Source organism: Stegodyphus dumicola, chromosome 11, assembly GCF_044657685.1.
Source record: "Stegodyphus dumicola isolate Sdum_Otavi_A_Nest chromosome 11, ASM4465768v1".
Lineage (NCBI taxonomy): Eukaryota > Metazoa > Arthropoda > Arachnida > Araneae > Eresidae > Stegodyphus > Stegodyphus dumicola.
The window spans coordinates 104,630,337-104,645,923 of record NC_140778.1 but is presented as its reverse complement, the minus strand read 5'-3'; the positions used below and the strand labels follow the sequence as shown (position 1 = coordinate 104,645,923).

General features: G+C 36.6%; 1 protein-coding gene and 1 long non-coding RNA gene across 3 annotated transcripts in view; one reads left to right on the top strand and one right to left on the bottom strand.

The window, feature by feature from the left end:
- Positions 1–15,587, top strand: part of LOC118200228 (protein toll-like) — a 33,823-nt gene that overhangs the window by 14,935 nt on the left and 3,301 nt on the right. The window contains exons 3-4 of the mRNA XM_035372166.2: positions 2,194–2,385; positions 5,185–5,305. Of these exons, the coding sequence (XP_035228057.2) occupies positions 2,194–2,385; positions 5,185–5,305 (313 nt within the window). The remainder of the gene's footprint in view (positions 1–2,193; positions 2,386–5,184; positions 5,306–15,587) is intronic.
- LOC146994229 (uncharacterized) overlaps positions 44–15,587 on the bottom strand; it is a 118,985-nt gene continuing 103,441 nt past the window's right edge. For both annotated transcript variants that reach the window (XR_015043852.1, XR_015043851.1), the window contains one exon: positions 44–423. This is a non-coding gene — a long non-coding RNA (uncharacterized LOC146994229). The remainder of the gene's footprint in view (positions 424–15,587) is intronic.

The following is a 15,587-nucleotide window of genomic DNA, read 5'->3' as shown; positions in this document are numbered from 1 at the left end:
TACCTCTGAAATAAGCTTTAAATTTTAAAAGTCTTACCTCCAGATTTTCTGAATTTTCTTCGATTTCATCTATTTTCGACAGGTGGTTTTTCTGAAACAAATTCGTTACACTGAGTCTTGACAATTCCCAATTGATTTTTTGGTGTCTCTAGCATATAATTTTCTTTTTTATGATGATCATGTAAACATTTTTTATGCTTTCATTACTAACATAATTTGCAAGCCAATGAATTTTTTATTTCATAGCTCCTCACTTCCGGTTTAAAACTCTCACATCTTCCATAGTAACTATTTAGCATTTATACTAAATACAAAAACGTTCAATTCAGTCACAATGAACTATTCTTTTATAAGAAAACTCAATTCAATAAATCCACAAGTCGCTGAATCTTCAACTGCCGGTCGCACGGACATCTCCTTGCCCTAAAAAATAATACATATCAAAACCAAACCTGTCAACAATCATAGAACATTTTATTTCCAAATAAAATATGCACAATTTAAAACATGTTACTTATTTTAGACAAACATAGTACCATAGCTGTCAGTTAAAAGACGAGTACTATAGCTTCAATAAACGAAGTGTAGATCCTTATATCAATACTTAAAAGTGGTAACACAGACTGAACAGAGAATTAACGAGGCGTTGGCGAAAATTCCAAAGCTGGCGCACTTGTGCAACTTTCAAGGCGAAAGTAATATTGTTATGATGAATATAAAAATATTAATGATTTCAGAAATTGATATTCGTAATAAAATTGATAATGGGCATTATAATCTAAAAGTGAAATGCAGAGAAGAAAGGAATTTGATATTAGAGTGGATGAGCATTATATTACTAATGTGGCATTATATTACTATATATATATATATATATATATATATATATATGCTATAGCATTATATTGCTTGTATGTGAAAGGAAGTGCTTGTTCAAAAACAGAGACTTATTTTTACCTCTGAAAACTGCTTTTTTTAACCCTGTCTTGCAAGAAAAAGGTGAAGTCTCTCATTTTACGACTGAGTGCATTTTTAAATATAAAATTACTCTTCTTAATTCTAGAATGTTTTAGTGCAGTTCTGAAAGAAGGGTTACCTTATGTAAAAAACGGACGACGAGGGATCTTCAAGTTTCTGTAAAATAAGGAATTAAAAATGAAAATAATAATAATTAAATCATAGTATCTGTAAGAATATTACAGTATTTATGATATTAAAGGGTCAATTATAAATAAGTATTGCATAGTTTTTCTGATTTGTTGTAATGTATTAATGGGTATGTATTTGTAGTAGTTTTTTATATGTAGTATTCTGTGAGAAAAGTTACAAAAGCCTTCCCTAAAGAATTATAATAGCTATGTTAATTAAGAAAAGTTTTTTAATTACTTTACATCAAGATTATTATTTAGTTCAAAAGTTTGTGATTTACAGTTTCGACATTATAATATTTATCTTCACTTTCTAATGATTTTCATGTGACATATTGTACTGCCTCATATCTTGGGTTAGTTTTAATAGGAAATATTTTATTACTTCGTTTCATTTAAAAAATACTGCGCTCGGTCTTGCAACAAAAAACGAAAGCAAACTAAGTATACCATCGGATACATAATTATGGGCTTCTTAAAAGTGAATTTAGAAATCATTGCTGTGATAATCCAATTTGTTCAAGCCATCAATTTTATTTTTGTCTCACTCTAAACGAGACGCCAATTTCCTAACTGCACATCATTTTCGCAACTGTGGGAGGAGCTTCCTACATTGGACCAATAGGCTGGCAATAGTTATTTCTGAAAATGAACATTCAAATGTTTTTGTTTCTTAAAATTTTCGTCGTCGATCTTTAATTGACGAGAAAATTTTGTTTAATTTCTCTTGCGAAATAATTAAAACTACAGTAATATACAGAAAATTTCAGTATCTGATTATTGAATTTAGAAAGGTCATGACTAGAAGAACTGCAGAATTTAGAAGAGGAATTCTTGCTTCTTTTTACGAAACATCACTTGAATGAATTTTTCAGCTGAAGTTCATTAGTCCAAAAGCCTGTTCCATGGTTGCGATACCAGTGCGCATTTAGGAAATTCGCAGACGAGAAGAATGTTTTTTAAACTTTCTTTTTAACTAAAAGCAGCTGCAATTTGTCAATTTTATCTGTTATTTTCACTATTCATTCTGTTTTCTTTTTTGCAGTTATCTTGTTTGCTAGCACGGCTGGTCATTTCGCATGTTCTCGTTATCGGTACCACATCATAGTTTGGCTGTATTCACGAGGACTTACGTTTCTTCGAAAAGAGAATGAACAGGACTTTGGAAAGATTCATGATGTTTATATTTCTTGTAGCAATGAAGATCTGCCATTGATTAAGTTACATATCTTGCCAGGTACTTAAATTTTAACATAAGTTAGAATACAAGGATATTTATTATGGCACATTTAAAAATATTCACGAATGATAAACTAATCGGAAGTTGCTGCTAGTTGACAATCTTTTTCGTAGTTTTATAAGCTCGGGATATAAACTGTTCACGACGCTGAATTTGTCTGCACTTTGTTGCAGTTAGAAACTGGAACCTGAAAAATTACATTTACGCTTTTGTTTGCTCGTTTGTTTTTCCCACAGACAAAAAAAAAAAAAAAAACCGCAGTCTCAAGATTCAGATTGTAGTGTACACCTTGAAATGGTTTTCATTAAAACTTCAATGTGGTACGTTATTTTTAATTCATAACATTGAAAAGAAAATGTAATTTGATATTGTTATGCAGATTTCAATTAAAACTTAATGAAGAATTTACGATAGGACCTCTCAAAAATTAGAAATATAGAAAACAAAAAGGTTTATTTAAAATGAGTTGTTCAAAATGGTGAACCGAAATGGTAGAAAAAGGTTTGCTATGACGTTATTTCATTGTATAAATTAATGCCATAGAGTCTTGCACACTTATTTCATAAAGAAAAGATTTAATTATTAAATTTTTGGCTTTACATTTGTTCTTGTAGTTCACTTTCAATAAATATTTTCTCCAAGAAGTAAAATTTTCAATTTTCTTCGGATGCGATATTAACGAGTTGAAAACAGTGAACAGTTTGACTGAGAATCAAAATCGCAATAACAACCTTGTATTTAGCTTACATATATTAAAACACTCAATCGATTTCGAGGGCAGCTAAAGATCCCACCTCAGCCTGACTCAGTACGCGGCCAAAGTGTACTGAGCCAGGCTGAGGCCAAAGTGTACTGAGCCAGATGTTCGCGTTTCGATTCTCGGCGAAGGCTTGCTCATTTTTCATCATTCCTGCTTCCAAAATACCTAATAACTCTACATAGTTATATATGAACTTGGTGCCTTGTTGCATGAAGGCAAGGAATAACTCTACATAGTTATATATGGATTTGGTCAGACTTGGTGCATGAAGGTGCAGTTGCCCCTCGCTCCCTATTTTTTTACTGTTTTTTTTTTTTTTCCGTATTAGTGTATGTGTTTTATGTTTGATTAGATAGCCTGGCTCAGTAAAAGTAGGCGGTCAGTGTAACTCCGATTCAAAATCCGGTTAAGACCACGTGCAGTGCTGATAACGACCACGTGTTTCTGAGACTCCTTTTGCCAATGCTTTATTTTTCTTCTTTTTTCCCCTTTCTAGTAATTTCGTTCTCCTGAATGATGAGCAGGGACCTTTAGCTGCCCTCGAAATCGATTGTTTCAATATATGTACGCTAAATACAAGGTTGTTATTGCGATTTTGATTGTCACATTGGCGTGTTTCTCTTCTATTCAAGTTTGATTGAGATTTGTTTTTTGAGTTTCAATATGTACGTGTACTTGAAATACCGTTGCAAGACAGTAAATACATAATTTATAAAACACACGGAGAAAGATATAACAAGAAGCTAAGAAATTTTCACCTCGATGCACAAAATGTTCGTTTTGAGTGCTATTCATTTCTTTCCATGGGATTGCTTACAAAAATGCACTTTTGAACAGAAGTTTAAATTCGTATCGTTTTCCTACTGCCAGTGAAATTCGCAGTTCCATTGCTGAAGACCCCATTCTGTATTTGAACTCCTGAAATATTTACAGATGCCTTGCCAATGTGGCTTAGTACTCTGTTATGAATTTTGTATACGTGTAAATACATTGGTTTCCAAACATTAAGGAAGAAATAGCGATAACTCATTCAAAAATAGACTGATCCGTATAAAATTTGAATATGTTGTCAAATAAGAGTTGCTGAGTTAAATTGCAAATTAATGGTGCTGCTATCAGAATACGTGTCATCCGCGAGTACTTCATGTGTAAAACTGTTGGTTTGAAAGCAAGCCTGCAAATTTCGCTGTGATACTGAGATGAGGAATGTGGGATAGGCAGTTTCATAATAAGGACTTCCAAGCATCATTTGCCCGAAAAACTGCGATGGAGAGCTATTGGTAGACTAGAGGCAGCAAAAAGTCAAACAGAAGTGGCCAGATTGGCTAAATATGAGTCCTTCTAGACTTTGGCAGCAATCTCTAATCACAGATTCGGCATCGAGGAAGTTCGGCCAACCACTGCGATGAACGCTGATGATCGATATTTGTACGCTAGAAGGAACAGAACTTCAACTCAACTCAGATCCTCCCTTGCTGCAGCCGCAGGATGGTTGGTGTCAACGTCAGCTGTGCGTACAAGGAAGTCTGTACGCATTGTCAACTGGAACGAATTATTGCGTCTGCGATGTCAGGCCATGTCCTGCGACACGTCATAAAAGCTTGAAAACCGTGACTTGCGGGGGCCGCACACACGAGATTTTCTCTTCTCTGTATGGTCCGCTGCACTTTCCATATCTGAAACTTCTTCACCGCCAACCGCTTTCGTATTTTGTAAGATTTCTGTGTCTTCATTTTCAATCGAAGGAAATCTTTTTAAATTGTTAATAACTTCTCGCCAGAACTGATGCTAGCAAGCAATCAGTGTTGAAAAATGAACGCTGAAATGGCATGTGAGTGAAATTTTAGCATTGGACAAATGAATGGAAGCTATTAAGATCGCGCATATAAGCGAAAGTGCGTTCCACAAGTCTGCTCTGGACAACAGTTTGCTGTATATCACCGATAATAAAAAGAGGTTAACTCTTTGTAATTTGAAAAGTTAATTTATTCGTATAATTTTAAAAAAGTTACTTTTATTAATTCCTTATATTTCAGCATTGAAATCGATTTACTCACTATATCTTCGTCAGAAAGATTCAGTTGCTGGGGTTTTTGAACTTGGGCAACAGATAGCAGAGCTAATGAACAGCAAACGCGTCATCATACTGCTGTCACAGTAAGCATTAAAAATTCTTTGCTCAAACTTATACTTTTATAAAAATAAAAACGTAAAATATTTTTCAAGTCATTTAACCTGAAAATTTATATAATTCAAGACTATTTTTTACGATGGATCAACTTTTTGGCGAATTTTAAAATTTTTTACAATTGAACTCAGCGTCTTTCAAACTTTTTTCAGGTAAGGACATTTTTAAAAATTAAAGTATTTTGGTAACCGCTTTATTCTTCTTCAGTTTGGAAGTTTCTTTAGTATATGTTACTACAATTATGCTTTTGTTTTTAAAATAGAATTAACTAAAATTCGTTTACTTTTAATTGGTATTAAGTTAATTAATGGAATTTAATTGGTATTAAGAGGAAAACTTATGTTTGTAAATAGTCCGTATGTAAGGCACCAGTAGTAAAATTCGTAAAATGTCAATCTGTAGAGTCATTAGGTATTTTTTGAAAGCAGGAGAGATGAAAAATGAGCAATTCCCTCGCTCGGACTTGAACCACGGACCTCTCGAATACGCATCGAGCGTACTGAGCACTACACCACGAAGGCGGGACAAATACCTTATATACTTCCCCTTTTAAAGAGCGACTGGTGTTTAGGGGACCCAGTTGCCAAATCCTGGTGGTGAAGAAACATTATTCACCCGCTTTTAGTTCGGGCGCCACTGTAGAGACGTTTGGTTATTTTGGAGCAAGTAGATGAAAAATGAGCAATGCCATCTCTGGGACTCGAACCACGCATCTGTCGAATACGCGCCGAGCGTGCTGACCACTACACCACGAAGGCATGCTAAGAAGGCAGGAGAAAAACCTTATACGTTTTGAAAATGTGACAGACGATTGTAATATGTAAATATATATATATTTTATTGAAGTCTAAAGAACAAGATTCGAAAATCACCTGTGATCTGCGGGCCATTTAGGGTTCAATGCAGCCCACTGATTGAGAAACTCTGTCTCAATAATACAGCGATTCGCGGAAAGAAAAAAATTAACTAACCTTTTTTTTTTTTTTTTTTAATTTTCTGCGTTTTTCAATCCAAGAATTAACAACTACGATAAATATATATCAAGTGATTTATACGTAACATAAAGATAAAAATTCAGTAATTTAGAAGGTCGAGAGAAAAGTACAATGCCAATTTTCACAGAAATGCGTAAAAAGATTTCTTTTATTGGCGAAGTTTTTTATGTGAAAATAGTTACGTTTGCCAACGACAGAGGATTTTTCAATTCAGAAGTTTGTAAATTGTCAGAAGACAATTCGCAACTCAGCTAGGATTGCAAATACAGAGTGTGGCAGCCGTTATTCATCAGAAATGCCGTTAGACGAGATATGGCACTCTTCATAATATTGCAGAAGATTTAAGCTTTAATTGCTGTCATACGATTGAGAATATTTGCTTTTAACATGGCCATTGATGTCGCTGTACTACCTGTGACTTCAATTAGCCTCATTATTTAAAATTACGAGATGTAATGTCTGGAGCTATTGATGGGCATTCGCATGTGAAAGATCGACTAAGGATATGGTAGTCTCCAAATGTCGATCGAAGTAGGTCCTTAATAGGCGTGTGTGTGCGGAGTTGTTAAATTTGCGTAAATGTTAAACCGCACCAGGATTTCATCTCTTACGTTGAGGGAATGATGCTGTTTCTTAAAAGTGCTATTAGTGCTCGTCTGAGACCGGAACAGGTCGAAGTATACCAATGTCAAATTCATCAAAGGAAAGAAGACCTAAAAGATCAAAACGGAAAAAAAACCCGAACCACGTTGTCACCTTCGACTGACGTAAAAGGGCTCATTCAATCGTATGCATGTTCTAGGTGCATTTACACTCCATTGAAACGAAACATTCGCCTCTTCACTCCACAGAACATTTGATAGGTAGTTCACTGTTTTGCAGCTGGTGAAAAGCCTAATTTTCAAATAAATGACACCCTTGATATTAACTGGTTTCAGTTCATTATTGTGTTGTGTTTTATGAGGATACCTTTTGAGGATTATTTGACTAATCGCCTCACAGTCCGGTAAGAAATCCCTAATTTGTATTAAAATTCCGTGCACACTGCTTTTCTGTTGTTGTTGTTGTGATTTAACTGGTTGTAGTTCATTTTTGTGTTGTGTTTTATGAGAATATCTCTTGAGGATCTTTTGACTAATCGCCTCGCAGTCCAGTAAGAAATCCCTAATTTGTATTAAAATTCCATGCACACTGCTTTTCTGTTGTTGTTGTTGTTGTGATTTAACTGGTTGTAGTTCATTTTTGTGTTGTGTTTTATGAGAATATCTCTTGAGGATCATTTGACTAATCGCCTCGCAGTCCAGTAAGAAATCCCTAATTTGTATTAAAATTCCATGCACACTGCTTTTCTGTTGTTGTTGTTGCGATTTATCTGGTTTCAGTTCATTTTTGTGTTGTGTTTTATGAGGATACATCTTGAGGATCATTTGACTAATCGCCTCACAGTTCAGTAAAAAATAACTAATTTGTATCAAAATTCCGTGCACACTGCTTTCCTGTTGTTGTGATTTATCTGACTTTCTGACAGTAACATCAGAACAAGCCCATGGAATTCATCGTTTTAAGGAGAGCGAGATTGTGCCTGTCTTTGGCAAAAGCCTTGAGCACCATACAGGGAACAATATGACTTTGTTCAGTTCCGCCACAAATTTTGATGGAAAGCAACTCGGGAGACGTATCCGAGGGTCTCCCGTCCCTCTTTATTTGCAGAAATTCCTGATTATGAACGTCTCGAATTCGACCTCATGCACAATTGCAAGTTTTTTTGGGGGGATGGGGGCAGAAGTGCCTTCTGTTCCTTGCACATGCTTAGACTGCCAATATGCTTAGACCTCTTCATCATAGATCAATGACGAACAAGAGATCTGACCATCCCCCATCAGCATCGAACAATAGGTGAGGAGAAGGCGTTCGTGCACATTCTGAATTAGGAATATGCAGTCTAACTAAAAATGCTTTATTCAGTAATGATGACATGGCTCATCTTGGAAAAACATTTATCTTCATTAATAAACAGTAAATGATTTAAGTTTAGTATTCACTAAGTCTAAAAACGTGCGTAATAGATCATTGATCACTATTCGTGCTATCGAATCATTTGAGAAGTGGTTTCTGGCAATAAAACGTTCACTGTTAAAAAAGAATCCTATTCCTTTATGTGCATTTCTGTGAAAGCTGCATAATATTACTGTATAAACTTTTCGAATTGCAGTGAAACGTTGAATCACGCGCAATTTTTCCAAATTAAAAGTGTCTCGGGTGACAAACGTTGTCTTCCGTTTATTGCAGTATTTCTCAGGCTACGTAAAAAATGTCGCAAGAGATTTAAAGTTACGAATTTCAATACGAATTTTATGCGTCTCAAAAAGCCTCACCAAGAAATTTTGCTGCGTATTACGATGTAGTAATGCAGAGCCGGGAGAAGGGTGAGGCACTTGTCTCAGGTGAATAACTACAAGGGGCGCCAAATTAGCTACGAAAATTTAGAAATTCCTTTAAGAAAGAAGTCACAAACATTAACTTTCAATTTTGGAACATCAGAAAGTACCAAAGAATTTTATGTTATAAAACAGTACAGCTCAATCAAGATAATTAATAACGTTAATATTATCTAAAAACTGTTGATATTTTATGGTATTATATATTACTTTCTAATATTAAAATTCATTGTTGGAATAAATGCATAGAAATTAATTTGCGCTTGTTTACACTAACGTATTAGGGTACCTAGTCTTAACTTGCCTAGAAAGTATCATCCTGCTAACAACAATAACTCTATACTATCTCTCTTTTAATTTGGACTATAAGGCTATGTTCTTAGTTTGCTGTAGCAAAGTCCCATAACTGAGCTTGGATGGCAACGCAACTGACTACAGTTTGCAACAGACTTAACAGGTAAAAGCTTATTGGAATAACATCGAGAGGCTAAATAAGTATGTTTAAAAATTAAATTATCATATTTTCAATATTTTTCTTCATTTTTTAGGTAATAGGCAAATGAACAAGACACATAGTTTGAGTTTTTGTTTTCTTGTATCCATATTTAATGTGCACGAAACTGTAGAGTTGGTTTCATTTACGGTTATTTCCGGAGCAGTTAGACATGTTGCTGGACAGATTTTTAACTGAAGAGGCACAATAGTTAGTCTCATTTTCTGAAAAGACCGGAATGTATATATATATATGGAAATGCATGATTTCTCTATCTTTTTGAGTAGTTCTGTTATTTCTACTGGAACAATTAAAATTGTTTAGTGAGTATCAACGAAATAAAGGAAAGAGATCAGTAATTTTGAATTTTTTATGGAATATTTATGACAAGCTGAGGTTTGTTTTTGTGGTCTTGGTGAAAAGAATATACTTTAAAAAATGCATTTCTTGTTAAAAGAATTTTAAAAAACATACTTTCTGGAAAATATGAAACCGAATGATAAAGAAAAGAGTGAACGCTATAAAATAGTTGATTTAAAGCTGAGAAAAAAAATCAGAATAAATTAGAGCATAAAATAGATTGCAAACTTGTTTATTGGTGCGAATAAAAATGATTAGAAGCACCTTAATATTCGCGAAATTGAACATAGTGAAGTCCATAGAGTTAACCGATGAAGCGGGTCCATAGAGTGAACCGAAGAAGTAGATTAAATCTTAATAACTTTAAAATAGTGCTTATGTTGTAATAATATGATGAGAACAATGGGTTATAGAGTTTCTTATAATAAAAATTCATTCGACTTGTAAACGTTAAGCTAGTTTTAAAGACTACTTCTTTAAACAATCGATCAAAATAAAATGTGCGAGGTTATTTTCTTTTGGATGGATGCTTTGGTAGAGAATATACCAAAAGAACAGTATCGTATTAAAGTTACACAAGAAGAAGATTCTCAAAAGTTATACACAACCAACGCAATGCACCGTTTAGGATTAGGGATAGATCCGATCATGTTGCTGTCTCATCGATATTTAATTTCCTATCACTTAATACATATTTCTAGACACGCGTAATATTTTCTGAAGTCAGTGCTACTAATGGTCAGAGCCAGTCCTCACAAAAATCATCTATGAATTCGCAACCTATGCGAAATTGTTTCAGCCATTCATTTACTGCAGAAATGAAAGGATACGCTACACTGTACACATAATCCAAATGTTGTTTAATTTTCTTGGATATTTTTTTGTCTCATTGCTTATAATTATTGAAACAAAGAGCGATACGCGGTTTTAAACTTAGAAGAAATTAGCACATTATTGCTTTTTCAAACTTTCCTGACAAATATAGGGGCATGAATTTACCTCTTTGCTTCAGGTGAAGAAATATGTAGCTACAGCTCTGCACTAATGCACTTTTTTTTGAGACAGAATGCATCTAAATGTCGATACCTGCTGAAATATTTGATAACATCTCTCCATTCAGAAACTTGTTGAATATTTATAACTAAGATTTGATATAAGTTTATTTGATAAGTTTATTCTAATTTGATATTACATGCTCCTAATTGTCAATTTTTTTCAACATTTGTTAATACTTGTACTTGAATTTTACTTATCCTGTGCATTTAGTTCTCAAAAGTTCTTGATTATACGACTTCGAACTGTAGATATGTAGTTAGCGCAGGAGCTTATACTAAAAATAAGATTTTATTCCTGAAATTAGCTTGGACTTGAAAAACACTTATCACAACGTCCGGACATTAACAATCAAAATAAATGTCCTAATGGCAGATGGCCATCTCATAGTGCGATCTCTAACTTCCTTTGACACACGAAGTTAACATTTGTCCAGTCTGGAATAAACGCCGGCTTCTAGGCAATACTTGGTCTCTCTGGCGCTACTCTCAGACTACTTGCTTTCCATAAATTTCTACTCTACTCTGGTCTGATCTGATCTGCAATGCCACAATGCTTTAATGCTTTAATGCTGAATGCTTATGCTTTACTAGCCAAGAAAGCTTTGCTGTCGAAAGCTCTGCTGATGTAAAGCCCTGAGGGCACTTCGCATGGAAGCAATCATATGAATTCCTCCAATGGGAGGATGCAATGACGGAGAAAAAGAAGGGGAAAGGGGACCATGGTCCCTGAAGGAGTCACAAATAGACCTGACATATGGGAGTAGGTAAATTAGTGAGGGAGGCAGTCAAGATGAAAATGTGTAATGTGAAATACTAGAACGGTCAGAAAACTCAGCAACGTATGAACAGATACATGAAAAGTATATACAGGAATATGTTACATACAATATATACTACAAATAAACAAATGCAAGCTCATGAATTCAAGAACGCTTGCCAATTATGCATGAGAGATGAAATAGCTCAGGTCATGAAATTATGTTCGCGCAATCTGTGCGCAGTAAATGGACGGATGGTAAAGTCCTTCGGATCTATGCAGTAATTCAGTGTGGCACTAAAGTTTCCTGCGTCAGTGAGGAGTCCTTTTTGAAAAAATTATCATTGAGTCTATGCAAATAGACGTCCATTGGCTCTAGCTTGAGATCATTGTGAAGCAGAACATTTCTCATATAAAAGTGGGCCCTGTGATAATTCTCAAGATTTTGTTCTGCACTATCTGCAGCTTCTTGATGTTAGCAGGAGAAGCGGTGGCCCAAGACACATGATGGGAGTGAGTGAGTGAGTGCACCGCTATGATGGCTTCCGACCACGGACATGAACCAAACGGAATTATATACCATCACGGCGGGGAAGAATCCAGAGTAACAAGGTTGAATATTATAAACTAATAACAGTTTTTACATATTGTTAACTGCAAGGCACTAAGCGTTATTCTGGTTATCTGCTTTAAGTTCTGAACTTTTGAAACATTATAATATTATCCCCGGTTGTTTCTGCTTAGGCAGTGTCCTGAGATTTTCTCTATTTTATCAAGGGCTATTCTGTTTTTGAGTGTGTTAGTCGTCCACATTGTCCAGGCACAGTCCGCTGGTTTCTTCAAGTGTCAGGTTCTTGTATGTACACAATGGAAGTAATAATGGTCCGTGTCGCCTTCCTCTCCGCATTCGCAGAAAGGAGTATCCCTAAGTCTGAATCTGTTCAGGTATACTGGGAATGGTCCATGACCTGTGAAGAACTGTGTTAGGCTAGCACAGTGGGTCTTTATTTCAATGTTAACTTTTGGCAGTAAGCGAAATGTCCTTCGTCCTACCTCTGCCTCTGTCCATCTACTTTCCCAATTTTGTAGCAGACTTGTCAAAGTTGTTCGCTTAATATGAGACTAAGGAAGTTTAGTTGGTCTTTCTAATATATCCGTGCAGTTGGCTGCCTGCTTGGCCAGTAGGTCAGCGGCTTCATTGCCTTGAATCCCTGTGTGAGCGGGAACCCATTTTAAAGTGGGTCTTTGCGAAATAGGCATTGTCAGAAGCTGTTTCTGAATTCTGTATACCAATGGACTCCGGCTGTTTTGACTTGCGATAGCCGCCAGACTTGATGCCGAATCACTGAGTATGGAGAATTTCTCCTGTTGACATGTGTTCGCATATCTAATTGCAGCACTGATAGCTAGAAGCTCTGCTTGGTATACCGAGTTGTTCGAGCCTAATTTCCTTTTCCACTCGAATGTTACAACTCCATTTTCTAGTCTACAGAAGGCGCTGCCCGTGCCGTTCTCAGTTTTGGAACCATCTGTGAAAAGGTTATTACTGTACCTCTGAATTGGTTGGTCGTTTATACTGATACCGTCAGAGAGATTAAAAGCTGCTGGATGAAAGTTATTACAGTTGTTTTGCTCCTCGTAGTCCGAATGGTGATAACTATGACCCCAGAGTGTTGAAGTTTAACCCAGCCTGGTAACCCTTACGATAGCTGCCTCCCTTTCTACTATCAAATCTAGGGGAGGAATTCCTACTAGTTGTTGTAGGGCTAGTGTTGACGTGGTACGGTAGGCCCTGCATACTTGAAGTAGCTGCTGTCTCTGAATAGAGAGCAGGGATCTTTTCATATGAGAGGTAAGTTCGCCACCCCAGATTGCTGCTCCATAAGTTATTACTCTTTCTGTAATGGTTCTATGCCAAATTTTTAGTAGCTTAGATGAGATACCCCATTTATGTGAAGTCATGCGTCTCATGTTGTTGCTTAGGATGCTAATTCGAGTCTTAAGATTCCTGACATGTGGCATCCAAAGAAGTCTGTTGTCGAGTAATAGCCCAAGATATTTCAATTGGGGGAAACATTTTACAGGTATCACATGGAGTTTAATGCTTGGGTTGCGTCTTAGCTGCCTGCTGCGTCCTATGAGCAAAGCTTTAGTTTTCTCTGCCGAAATCTGAAGCTTATGAGCTCTGGCCCATTGGGAGAACAGATCAAGACAGTATTGAGATCTCATTTTCGAGGTTACTCCTTCCTGCCACAACTAGCATAAAATCGTCCGCATAGGCTATGATTCGAGCGTATTCTACGCTCTCAAACTGACGAAATGCCGAGTTTGCTACTATATTCCACAGTGTTGGTCCAAGGCATGACCCCTGTGGGCATCCTCTAAAGACATTTTTGACATAAATGCCGCTGTCTGATGTTACTTGTACACTTCGATCTTGAAGGTACGAGCGAAGGATGGTAATAATGGCTGTTGGGCACGCCATGTTGTGCAGCAAATTTATTACGTCTGGCCACCAAAGGGAGTCAAAGGCTCCCTTGATGTCAATGGCTATTGCCAGTGAGTGCAAATTGTTATCCTTGTTCTGTTTGATAGTGGCCATTAAGTCTTTTATGGCATGTTCAGTTGAGTTGCCCATTCGGAATCCATACTGGTTGGGATGCAGGGCGTTGTTCCTTTGCAGGAAGAAGTCCAATCTGTAAAGAATTACTCTTTCCAATACCTTACCGAGCGCTGGCAGTAGACAGACTGGCCTGTAAGATGTAGGTTCTGCCGGAGTTTTGCCTGATTTTAGGAATAACGCCACTTCTGCCAACTTCATATTTTTAGGAAAGTACTGATGTTTCCAGCAAGCTGAAATGACCGCAAGGAATAGTTTTGGGAATTCCCGGTGTATCTCTCTAATGATGATATTATCAATTCCATCCGGACCTGGAGTTTTTTTGGGTGCCAGAGTACGTATGATGTTATCCACTTCCATTTGTGTAGGAGGGAGTTCGTCTCTTCTGGTAACTTGGCGAAATTTCATACTGTAGGTTTTTCTCGCTTCCTCTTGCTCCTCTAAGAAATCCTCTTCATCATCATCAGGAAAAACTGCATTTATGATCTCACTGATTACTTCGATGTTGGATGAGGCAGTGCTATTCACCATAGGCGAAAGGGTCGTAGGACGAAGCACCTTGTTACATGTTATCTTTTGAGTAGGTCCAAAGGCTTTAGTGACATTACTACAGTAAGTTCTCCATGAGATTAACTTGGCCTCTTTAATTTTTCTTTTATATAAAGCTCTGGCTTTATTGTATGTTATCATTTTGAGTTGCCGTAGATATGGATCTACCGTGGATTGTGCTTTTCTGCGAAGTGCTCGAACTCTGCTCCTCTCTGTGTTAAGCTCTGGTGACCACCAGGATATCGAGTGTTTTGCCTTTACAGATTTCAAACGATATGCTTTGTGGGCGGCTACTCATGATGGGACGCAGAGTGATGCAGAGTTGCAATGTAAATATGACGGTTCCTTATAAGGCTAAGTCCAGAGTTTTTACCTAACAGGACATATAGCATATTAGCAGCCGCTAAGGCTTTACCAGCAAAATGTCTAATGTGAGTATGCCAGGTGAGCCTCTGATTGAGTATAGCCCCCAGATAATTCGCATTATTAACTCTTGGCACACGTTGTCCAAAAGATACAGAGGTTGCACTGAAGTATTATGGAGTCTTCTGCGCCCTATAGGTAGGAGTTGAGATTTCGCAGCATTAATGGAGATCCTCCAATTAGCACACCAGTTTTCAATTTGAAAGTAAAGTCTTGAAGAATGCTAATGGCTCTGTTGGGTGGATTGATCTGACAGCTACTGCAGTATCATCTGCATAGCATGCCAGAATCATGTTGTTACTAAGATTTGCCTTAGGAAAGTCCACTGTGTAGAACAGATAGAGCATCGGTCCCAAATAGAAGCCTTGTGGGACACCGGCCTTAATCCTAGTATATGTGGAGTAGCTCTCACCACAGTTCACAGTAAGCAGTCTATTAAGTAAGGTAAGATTTCAATAGCAGAATGAGTTCCCTCGGAAACTCTAATTGAATCAATTTGTAGATAAGTCCCTCATGGCAGACGCGGTCAAAGGCTTTCTTCACGTCCAGCATGAGGATGGC